We start from the raw sequence: 12676 nt of genomic DNA, 5'->3' as shown, positions 1-12676 counted from the left end.
CAGTCAAATTTATAAATATAGTAAAACAGATTTCTGAAATCTATTTTACTACCATGAATTAAAAAAAAAAAAAACACAAACAGTATGTCTTTTGCATTTATTATGTGTTGCAATACTCAGTCACACCTACAATCATCTATACCCACCTAAAGGTTTCATGAGTTATATTAAGAGCTTCATAAAGACTTGGTAGCAAAATTTGATTTTTTTCCACAATAATATAAATATATTCTAGAACCACAGAATTAGTCTCATATGAAACTTTTCTAAAGTTTAAGATAAAATAGATCCTAAGTGTGTAAAATAGAGATATACTGTAGAAAAGCAGAGTTAAAAAGCTGGCTTAAAATTCAACATTCAAAAAACTAAGATCATGGCATCTAATCCCATCACTTCATGCCAAACAGCAGGGGAAAAAGTGGAAGCAGTGGCAGATTTTATTTTCTTGGCTCCAAAATCACTGTGGATGATGATGGGAGCCACAAAATTCAAAGACCTTTGCTCTTTTGGAAGGAAAGCTGTGACAAACCTAGATAGCACACTAAAATGCAGAGATATCACTTTGCCTACAGACAAAGGTCTAGATAGTCAAAGCTATGGTTTTTCCAGTAGTCATATACAGATGTGAGAGTTGCACCATAAAGAAGGCTAAGCAGCAAAGAACTGATGCCTTTGCATTGTGGTGCTGGAGAAGATTCTTGAAAGTCCCTTGGACTGCAAGGAGATCAAACCAGTCAATCCTAAAGGAATTCAATCCTGAATATTCATTGGAAGGACTGATGCTGAAGCTGAAGCTCCAATACTTTGGTCACTTGATGCAAACAAATGACTCATTGGAAAAGACACTGGGAAAGATTGAAGGCAAAGGAGCAAAGGGTGACAGAGGATGAGAGGATTAGATAGCATCACTGACTCAATGGATATGAACCTGAGCAAACTCCAGGAGACAGTAAAGGACAGGGAACCTGGCGTGCTGCAGTTCATGAAGTCGCAAAGAGTCAGACACAACTTAGTGACTTAACAACAACAACAATGTGAATCACATACAGATTTTAAAATTTCTTATTAACCAGGTTTTACAAAGTAAAAAAGAAACAAATGAAGTTTAAAGTAATATTTACCTAAATATATCTAAAATATCATTTTAACATATAATCAATATAAAAATTTATTGGAAATTTTACATCCTTTTTTATACTAAATTTTTGAAATCCAATGTGTGGTTTATCCTTACAGCACATTTCAATTTGGACTAGCCACATTTTCAGCATTCAAAAGCTTCATGTAACTTATGGCTATTTGATTGAATACTACAGTTGTAGACATCTATTTCTGCTTTATTGACTATGCCAAAGCCTTTGACTGTGTGGATAACAATAAACTGTGGAAAATTCTGAAAGAGATGGGAATACCAGACCATCTGACCTGTCTCTTGAGAAACCTGTATGCAGGTCAGGAAACAACAGTTAGAACTGGACATGGAACAACAGACTGGTTCCAAATAGGAAAAGGAGTATGTCAAGGCTGTATATTGTCACCCTGCTTATTTAACTTATATGCAGAATACATCATGAGAAATGCTGGGCTAGAAGAAACACAAGTTGGAGTCAAGATTTCCGGGAGAAATATCGATAACCTCAGATATGCAGATGACACCACCTTTATGGCAGAAAGTAAAGAAGAACTAAAGAGCCTCTTGATGAAAGTGAAAGAGGAGAGTGAAAAAGTTGGCTTAAAGCTCAACGTTCAGAAAACTAAGATCATGGCATCCGGTCCCATCACTTCATGGCAAATAGATGGGGAAACAGTGGAAACAGCGTCAGACTTTATTTTTTTGGGCTCCAAAATCACTGCTGATGGTGATTGCAGCCATGAAATTAAAAGACGCATACTCCTTGGAAGGAAGGTTATGGCCAACCTAGATAGCATATTTAAAAGCAGAGACATTACTTTGCCAAGAATGGTCCGTTTAGTCAAGGGAATGGCTTTTCCAGCAGTCATGTATGCAAAGCTGAGCCCCAAAGAATTGATGCTTTTTGAACTGTGCTGTTGGAGAAGACTCTTGGGAGTCCCTTGAACTGCAAGGAGATCCAACCAGTCCATCCTAAAGGAAATAAGTCCTGAATGTTCATTGGAAGGACTGATGTTGAAGCTGAAACTCCAATACTTTGGCCACCTGAGGTTAAGAGCTGACTCACTGGAAAAGACCCTGATGCTGGGAAAGAGTGAAGGCAGGAGGAGAAGGGGACGCAGAAGATGAGATGGTTGCACGGCATCACTGACTCAATGGACATGAGTCTGAGTAAACTCCGGGAGTTGGTGATGGACAGGAAGGCCTGGAGTGCTGCAGTCCATGGGGTCGCAAAGAGTCAGCCACAACTGAGTGACTGAACTGAACTGAACTGTACTTCTTTTAAGCCCAGAGCTAATGATTATACAAAAAATCAACTCACCTTGTTCAAGAGTATGTATGTTGTGGGAGTGGGTCTGGTAAGACCTTTCTATTGTCAGTAACTAATTGAAAAAGTACATAAGGCCTTGATAATACTAGCAAGTGGGGCACTCTGCACCCCCTTCTGATGTCTATGTCAGAAGCTTTCTCTAATCCCTTTCCACTGTAATAAAACTTGCCACACAAAGCTCTGAGTGACTGAAGCCATGTCTTTGGTCCCGAAGTGAAATTCTCTCCTTCAGAGATCATGAATCTGACGACCTTCACCATATGCTATCACTAGGAAGTTATATCAAAGTTACATTTTAATAGTGGGATACAGAGAAGTTATCATAGATTTGCTAAAAACCTTTGGTACATTTGAGAGTTCTCAAATAAATAAAATACTAAGTCAAAGTCTAAAGCAATGAAAATGCACAGGGAGTGAGGTAAGTCAGAAAAGACAAACACTGTATGATTTCACCTATATGTGGAACCTAAAACACCCAAACTCATAAAAACAGAGTAAATGACAGCTACTAGAGGATGGGGGTGAAACTGGGGAAATACTGCTGATGGTACAAACTTACAACTAGGAGATCAGTAAGTCTTGGTGATCTAATGCACAGCATAATAATTAGAATCAATAATACTGAATTAAAAACTTCAAATTTGCGAAGGGACTAGATCTTAATTGTTCTTACCAGAAAAAAGAAATGATATTTAGATATGTGACATGATAGAGGTGTTAGCTAACACTTCAGTGGTAGTTGCATTGTAATTATAAATGTACCAAATGAACACACTGTGTACCTTACACAAGGTTACATGTCAAATGTATCTCAATTTAAAAAAATATATACAAAGGATGACCTCAATAGAAATATGTACATTCTGGAATTTTCTCCAAAAGGTTTATTGCATAAAGCCTTGCTTATTTAATAATACTGACTATCTCTATGGAAAATTTATGCTTAAATAGGATTTCTCTTCTCTTTAGAAGAAAAACATGTTCTCATTATTATATTGCATCAATGACAATTTCCTTAGTGCTAGCACATTCTCCAGGGTTTTTATAATATCTCAAAAAGAAATGTGAGAAGGTAGGCAGTCAATCATTACAGAGGGCAATTACTTTCTCATTATTTTCTCCTGTGTGACCAACAGTAATGTACTCAACTTTTCTAGGTTTCTGTCTCTTCTGAAAAATGATGGGCTTGTACTAATAATAGAAGATCTATAACTATATTAGATCTATATTCCTCAAATTATGTCATCATTCTTCCACAAGGTTGTTTATGAATAAGAGCCCATGATTGTAGGAAATACACGCAAACTGATTTTCCAGTTTTGTGATAGGTTCTTCTAAATCAAGCTTTTTATTTAGAGTTTAGAAACAAATGTGTCTATGATAAATAAGCTGGAGAATATTAAGGGCATAATCTACGATTCTAAAGCTGAATTCTGAGTAATCTCTTTGGCAGGACATGTTGTTATCCCTTCTGTGAGTGGACATTCAGTGTTCAAAGCAACGAGCTCTTTGATAGTTGGAAATTTTGGATTCTGTTCTATTTTTAAAAGCTACTATATCAGTATTCATCAACTGTTTGACACAGCCATTCATTTATTTTCAAAAAAGCCATTCTATAATCACACTTCCTTTCAGGAAGCCCACCAACTAAGCAAAAGCCTGAATTACCGATAGCAGTTATACAGGGACCTTCCTATTGGATATGAAGGAAGACTAATTAAAATAATGTGCTAAATCTCAGGCTAATAACTATGGAGAAAGTGGTAAGAAAGCTTATTTTCATGGCTGTGGACCTTTAATTCAAAGTGTAGAAAGCAAAAACATTCTAGAATAAGTATATTTCTCATCTGTACTTTTGGTAAGGTTGATTTAATTATTCTCTAAATGTAAGAAATTTATTAATTTCTATTAGAAATAACAATAATTTAAAAATATTGATTATCCATTAAAATAAGTTTCAAATAATATTAAACATAATTAATGAGACATTAAAATAATTCCTCTTGTGGTGGTTAAGTAGGAGCCAGTTAACCATGTTTTCAAAATACTTCACATAAAGATCCAATTTCTATAAAATAAATCCAATTTTTTCCACTAAATATTCACACACAATTTGAATTATGTTAAGACTAATAAATACGATAATTTTTAAAATTTCTAGAACATTCATATACATTTAAAAACTGTTTTCACATAATTCTACTTTTAATACAGTATTGAAAATGATTGCAATATAAAGGAAACAACATAAAAATCTGCATAATCCTAAATTATTTCTTAGGTTAGATCAGATATTGTTGGGGCAATTGAAAGGGCACTTGGGCAAACTGTTGCTTTATAATGTTTTGTCACTAAGATGCTATGTCTATATCTATCTATCTATCTATCTATCTATCTATCTATATATCTGAATGCAGAGTTCCAAAGAATAGCAAGGAGAGATAAGAAAGCCTTCCTCAGCAATCAATGCAAAGAAATAGAGGAAAACAACAGATTGGGAAAGACTAGAGATCTCTTCAAGAAAATTAGAGATACTAAAGGAACATTTCATGCAAAGATAGGCTCAATAAAGGACAGAAATGGTATGGACCTAACAGAAGCAGAAGATGTTAAGAAGAGGTGGCAAGAATACACAGAAGACCTGTACAAAAAAGATCTTCATGACTCAGATAATCACGATGGTGTGATCACTCACCTAGAGCCAGACATCCTGGAATGTGAAGTCAAGTGGGCCTTAGAAAGCATCACTACGAACAAAGCTAGTGGAGGTGATGGAATTCCAGTTGAGCTATTTCAAATCCTGAAAGATGATGCTGTGAAAGTGCTGCACTCAATATGCCAGCAAATTTGGAAAACTCAGCAGTGGCCACAGAACTGGAAAAGGTCAGTTTTCATCCCAATCCCAAAGAAAGGCAATGCCAAAGAATGCTCAAACTACCGCACAATTGCACTCATCTCACATGCTAGTAAAGTAATGCTCAAAAGTCTGCAAGCCAGGCTTTAGCAATACGTGAACCGTGAACTTCCAGATGGTCAACCTGGTTTTAGAAAAGGCAGAGGAACCAGAGATCAAATTGCCAATATCCGCTGGATCATCGAAAAAGCAAGAGAGTTCCAGAAAAACATCTATTTCTGCTTTATTGACTATGCCAAAGCCTTTGACTGTGTGGATAACAATAAACTGTGGAAAATTCTGAAAGAGATGGGAATACCAGACCATCTGACCTGCCTCTTGAGAAACCTGTATGCAGGTCAGGAAACAACAGTTAGAACTGGACATGGAACAACAGACTGGTTCCAAATAGGAAAAGGAGCACGTCAAGGCTGTATATTGTCACCCTGCTTATTTAACTTATATGCAGAGTACATCATGAGAAACGCTGGGCTGGAGGAAACACAAGCTGAATCAAGATTGCCGGGAGAAATATCAACAACCTCAGATATGTAGATGACACCACCCTTACGGCAGAAGTGAAGCAGAAATAAAGGGCCTCTTGATGAAAGTGAGAGAGGAAAGTGAAAAAGTTGGCTTAAAGCTCAACATTCAGAAAACTAAGATCATGGCATCTGGTCCCATTACATCATGGGAAATAGATGGGGAAACAGTGGAAACAGTGCCAGACTTTATTTTTCTGGGCTGCAAAATCACTGCTGATGGTGATCACAGCCATGAAATTTAAAAGATGCTTACTCTTTGGATGGGAAGTTATGACCAACCTAGATAGCATATTAAAAAGCAGAGACATTACTTTGTCAACAAATGTTCATCTAGTCAAAGCTATGGTTTTTCCAGTAGTCATGTATGGATGTGAGAGTTGGACGGTGACGAAAGCTGAGGGCCGAAGAATTGATGCTTTTGAACTGTGGTGTTGGAGAAGACTCTTGAGAGTCCCTTGGACTGCAGGGAGATCCAACCAGTCCATCCTAAAGGAAATCAGTCCTGGGTGTTCATTGGAAGGTCTGATGTTGAAGCTGAAACTCCAATACTTTGGCCACCTGAGGCGAAGAGCTGACTCATTTGAAAAGACCCTGATGCTGGGTAAGATTGAGGGCAGGAGGAGAAGGGGACGACAGAGGATGAGATAGTTAAATGGCATCACAGACTCAATGGACATGAGTTTGGGTGGGCTCCAGGAGTTGGTGATGGACAGGGAGGCCTGGCGTGCTGCAGCTCATAGGGTTGCAAAGAGTCGGACATGATTGAGCGACTGAACTGAACTGAACTGATATACATATAATTTTACATATAATTCCAAAGGGCTCAAAGATCCCCCAACTAAACATTCTTTAAAAAATCAGAGGTTAAAGTCTTCCCTGTTGGCTCAGTAGTAAAGAATCTGACTACCAGTGCAGCAGATATGGGTTGGATCTCTGATCCGGGAAGATCCCACATAACGTGTAACAGCTAAGCCCATGTACCACAACTGCTGAGCCTGTGCTCTAGAGCCTGGAGCTGCAACTACTAAAGTTTGCTAGAGATTGTCCTCTGCAACAAGAGAAGCCATCATGAGAAGCCTGTGCATTACAACTAGAGAGTAGCCCTTGCTCTCCACAACTAGAGAAAAGCTCATACAGCAGTGAAAACCCAATACAGCCAAAAGTAAATAAATAAATGAAATTCCTAAAAAGACAAAAAAAGAACCAGAGGTTAAGAACTCACTTTGGATTGAAGAGACCAAGTTGAAAAGAATTTAGGTAGAGTTTCTGTCAGCAATTAACATTACCTGTATCAACCAACACTTGTCCTAGAGTGCATTCTCAGATCAGATTTCTTACCACCACAACTCCGGGAGTTGGTGATGGACAGAGAGGCCTGGAGTGCTGCAATTCATGGGGTCGCAAAGAGTCGGACACGACTGAGCGACTGAACTGAAGATGCTATATCAATTATGCTTAAATCACTGGATATTTTGGTGAGATTTTTTATTCACTGGACCTAATTCAACTTGAAGTTTCTACATAGCAATGGACATCAGGTGTTACCTTGAATGGTAACTAAAGTAAGAGGGTTTCCTGTAGAGAAGATTGTTTAATAACACCTATAATAACCCAGTAGGTTTCCACTGAATTAAAAAACAGAAACAATTCTGGAGGTAGGAAAAATCCAGACTAACCAGGAGTCTCAATGTCACAAGGAACTAATACCCACTGGAAGAGAGTGAAATGACCTATCCTCCTTTGCAATCCAAGAACTGAGTTATAAATAGGGAACACAGCACCTAGCTTATCTATCATAATATTAATCTGAAATAAAGTGATAACCTACAAACCTAGGGCTTAGTATGCAGTCACAGTGTAGGAAATAATAAAGTCTATAAAACCACTGCTCTCTAGAGATTTTGGAAATTAGAACATAGAGAAAGCAAATTTTATTGCAGAAAAATATAAAATGTAGTCATGGGGTGGTATCAATTGTGATGTTCAAATTTCAGAATACTTCAGAGATCTCCTGTTAGTTAATAAACTGTTGATGAACACTTTAAAGGCTTTTCTTAAATCTTTAAATGTGGTATGGTACATATGAACATGATGTCATTTATTAGATTGGACTACTTGTCACTAGTTATTTCCTCAACAATCCTAACAATGAGGAAAATTTAAAAACTTTGGAGGAAAAAAGTAATAAAACAGATTGCTTATTGATAGAAATGTTGCCTATCAGTTTCCTACAAACTATGATACTCCTACCCTACTTCTGAGTATATGCATAAAGAAATCTTTTACTTGAATGAATGTTGTGGAATCACTAGATGATTCTGGTGTCACTAAACTTCTGTAGGAATGAGGTAATAATATAAACAACTCATGAGGAAATCTGGTGATTTTAATAATTAATGATGAAAATATATTTACATAATAAAAAACTATTATCAAGTTACACATTTAGCCATTTAAAGAAATGGTTTTCTGAAAGACAAATGTATTAAATTCCATTGATTTGTTTTCCTCTTGTTTTTATTGTATAGAAAGCATACATGAACCTGCAATATCTAACATAAATTCATGTATTTATTTATACTCTAAGAAGTTATTGTCAAGATGGCAGAATAAGGAAGAAATTCTACTGTTCTCCCCCAATACTCAATAATAATTTACAAAATATCAAAAGACTAAGCTAGATAAAAGAAAATCCCATGGACTAAGAATATATTTTGTCACCATAAAAGAATAGTTTATGGAAATCTGGTATATTTTGAGGCTGATTTTATTGTTTAACATATAAAATGTTTTTCCTCATATCTTTGTAGTCTAGTGCTTAATGACATATCAAGCACTTTTGATCCAAGATTCACTTTTCTTTAAAGCAAACTTAAGTTTCATGAATACTTCTTAAAGAAACAGAGAGATAAGAACAGTTAAAATTTCTAATAAAAATGCTCTTAATTAAAACTTGTCAAAAGCAAGTTAAATGCAAAAAAAAAAAAAAAGAGAGAGAGAGAATCAGAGACCTATGGTCAAATATGTAGTGAACAAGATATAAGTTAAAGAAAAAATAACATAAAATATATAAAAAATATGCAATGATCTAAACATTTTTGAAGAGGAGAAATTTTGCCAAATTTAAAATAGTACAATTATAGCTTAAAGCTTTGCTTAAAAGAGACTGAACACATAAAGAACCCTATTCTCATATACCCTATTTAACCATATATTTTCTCTTCAAAAATAATTTTCATCTACATCAAAGGTTTGTGAGATACTTTGAACAGGGAACAAAATCAAAGGCCATTGTGTTTAACAAAAGTTCAGAATGTTCAAATGGAAAGAGTATAAATTCTCTTTGTGAACTTTCAATTACATTTGATTATTTCTAAAAAAGAGATTTCATTTTAAATGGGCCACTAATGTAAACCAAGCACAGCCTCCAAATGAAAAGAAATTTTACTCTCATGTGAAAATGAGAATTTGTGTGTGATTGTGTGATCTAATTCAAATTAATCAATCAACTACATTAATCAACACCAGTATATGTCCATGAATACAAGCAGACACTTTCCTTTGTCTTTATCCATTTATTCTACCTTCTTTCCTGTCACTGGGAGAAGCAGCCAAGCTCCCAGCTAAATAAATCCTGCCATTTGTGTATTTGATCCCATCTCATCTACTTAGAGACAATATTCCAGCATTTCTTACTTCTGTCTACTGCCTGGACATTTTTTTCCGCCTCTCTCCTTTTGTAGCCCATCAGTATTCAAATATGACATTATTTCTCTCATCTAAGAAAAAAAATACCCTCTTGATCTCACCCCCCTCTTCAGCTACTGACCTGGGTCTTTCCTCTTTTTTAATAGTAAAACTTGTTAAAAGTGTTACTTATACTTGCTATCTCTTCTCCAATTCTCTCTTCTCATTCCTTTTGAATCTCCTATTCTCTTCCATTTCCTACCAGTCCACTGAAAATGTTTTATTAAGATCCCCTATAACATCTGTGTTGCTTAATATGGCAGTCAGTGCTCAATCCTCATCATCCTTGCTCAGTTTGAAGCATTTAACTCAGCTAATCACTGTCTACTCCTTGAAATAACTTTCTTGACTTGGCTTCCAAGATACCACACCTACAATATTTGCGGTCCCCTCATTCCGCTTTGTTGGTCTCCTCATCTTCCCCACCTCTGCACACTCAAGTGCGTTAGTATCGCATTCTTGGACCACTGATCTTTTGTCTTCTCTAACTCCCTTGAGATCTCAGCAAGCCCTAAATACCATTTTTACTTACATGTCAGCAGGGAGCCCTCCCCCAAAGTCCAAATTTTTATGACCAGCTCCCTACTGAATATCTCAGAATTAATGTTTCTGAAATTGACCTTCCTCTTACAACCTCTCCCAAATTGGTAGCTCTCCCAATTGCTTGCCTTCAGTAGTTCATTCCAAAAAGCTTACCATCATTGCTGTCTTTCCCTTCTAACTCACTTTTACAGCAAATCTTGCTGCCTCTAAACATTTCTAGAATCTTCCCTTCATTTATCATCTTCACTGCTTTCACTCAGGTCTAAGCCCCTCTAATCCTTCACTCATTGTTAAACTAGCTTTCTGTCTGTTATATCTTCTTTCCATTTTGATCCTCCTATAGTGAGGACCCTATTCTCAACACAACAGATTAATCCTATTAAAACAAGTCAGATCATGTCACTTGACTGTTTAAAACTCTGCAACAGTTTCCAGTATCACTCAGAGTGAAAACTGAAATCCTTACAATGGCCTGTAAGACCTTATACACAATCTGGCCTCCCTCATCTCCTAATTCTTCCTATCTTCATCTTTCCACTTTATGCGTACTGCTCTCCATGCTACTGCTTCAACACATCAGGCAAACTCACACATCAAGGCCTCTGTACTTAACTGCTGTTTCTGCCTGGCATGCTCTTCCCACAGGTAGACTTATTACCTTTTTACCAAGGTCTTTTCTGGTCTCTTAGCTAAAATCACAACCCTCATTCTTATTTCCACCCTGACACCTTTTATTATCCTTCCCTGGTTTATTTTTCTCTTCAGCATTTATCACTACCCAACAAACTTAAATTTATTTACCTTGTTATTATCTGTTTTCCTGTCTAGAATTTAAACTCCATGAAAGAGGAACTTTCTGTGTTTTGCACCCTTACTACATAGAAAAGTTCTCGGTATATAATAAACACTCAAAAATATATTTGCTAAATAAATGAATCCAAACATTTATATCAGAACCTTGTATGTATAAGATGAGTTCAGGGGATCCTGCCTCTAGGAAATCGATAAAATTCTAGAAAAATAATCCATGAGTTTAAAAAGCTGCTGGTCTGTTGGATTAAGTAAGGCTCAAGTACTTTAAACTGCCATTTCTCATCTTTTTTCTTAACCCACCTCCCTCTATTATAGCACTTTTCTGAATAGTAAGAGAAGTCAACAGCCATACCACCTGACCACCCTGAAAGTGCCTGATCTCATCTGAATAGTGAGAGAAGGACTTAATCTCAGAATAATCTAAAGCATTGTAGATCACCCTGCTCCTTCACGTAGCTCTAGCCTGATAAGACCTCAAATGTTAAAGGAAGCCAGCTTTCAGCTGGAGATATTTATCATGCAGTCATATCTTGCTTACCACTTACCCATCTATGCTTAATAAGAAACATTATACCTTGGCGTACACGTGTATGTATATGTGTGTGCATGCTTGTTTGTTTTGTTGTTGCCAATGAGTTGCTACATTTTATAATGAATATTAATTTTTAACATTAAGTAGCCATGGTTTTAGAGTAAAAACCCTGAAAAATGTTTGCAGAAAAAATTATTTTCAGAACATTTTTCTTTATGGTTTATTACCATAATAAGAAATAAGCCCAAGTGAGGTATTCATCAAAAGAAATATATGTATTTACTTTACCTGGAGTTAACACAGAAGGATTAGATGGGATTTCACTGTCCTCATCAGTACTTTCATCATAGATTGCATCTCTGTCAGTAGTCATTTCAGAACATGTTGGAGTTTCCCTAGAAAGAGAGAAAGGTGGAATTATAAATTATTGGTTCATTCTTGGCCAGGCATCAAATTCACCAGTAAGTATTTATAGAAAATATCCTTGGAAAAACATTATAATTAAATAAATATATATTGAAATTATGTAATTAAGAAAGCACTTTAAAGACCATTTGTTAACTCTCAAGAGCAAGTTTCTCTTTTACCTAATGTAAATGTTGTTTAGTGCTCACTGTAATTAATTCTTGAATCAGTTTATTATCACTTATTATTCATCTGTCAAATCACAATACTACTCTCCTAAATTACCTTCTGTGTGTCACAGAGTGGTCAGTACTTTACTGATCTCAAAGCAGTTCTGCCTTTGAGCAGAACTCATTTGGTCTCCCCCAAATTCTGACATGGCTCCCTTTACTCTTATTATGAAGATAGTCAAGTAAGGCAGAGAGAGTTTAAAGGACAAAGTATCACTAGATATCAGTACCAGATCAACACTTGAACTAGGAACATCTGATACTAAATGTTATATTCTTTATATTATGCCATTAGTAAATTTGTGCTTTCTCTCAGATTCAGGATAACAGACCCAAACCTGTATCAGTTAATGCCTAAAGTAATTATAATTGTCCCAGCCATATCAGCCATAAGCCACCTATGATTCTTCCTTAAAAATCAAGTACATATTCATACTCAGAGCCATTTGATCCTAAAATTAACAACTACTTAGATATCAGGATTACAAATGTGTGCCCAACCTTTG

The 12676-nt window shown here is 36.1% G+C and overlaps 1 protein-coding gene across 10 annotated transcripts in view; it reads right to left on the bottom strand.

The window, feature by feature from the left end:
- Positions 1-12676, bottom strand: part of XRCC4 (X-ray repair cross complementing 4) — a 376104-nt gene that overhangs the window by 234165 nt on the left and 129263 nt on the right. For all 10 annotated transcript variants that reach the window (XR_014057555.1, XR_014057554.1, XR_014057556.1 and 7 more), the window contains exon 6: positions 11824-11930. Coding sequence is in view for 7 of the 10 variants with exons in the window: in XM_081503924.1 (XP_081360050.1) it covers positions 11824-11930 (107 nt within the window). In the remaining 3 variants the exon portion in view is untranslated. The remainder of the gene's footprint in view (positions 1-11823; positions 11931-12676) is intronic.

This window comes from Giraffa tippelskirchi, chromosome 6, assembly GCF_054371585.1.
Source record: "Giraffa tippelskirchi isolate mGirTip1 chromosome 6, T2T-mGirTip1v1.2.pri, whole genome shotgun sequence".
Classification (NCBI taxonomy): domain Eukaryota; kingdom Metazoa; phylum Chordata; class Mammalia; order Artiodactyla; family Giraffidae; genus Giraffa; species Giraffa tippelskirchi.
The sequence above is the reverse complement of the archived record's forward strand: the minus strand, read 5'-3'. Positions and strand labels throughout refer to the sequence as shown.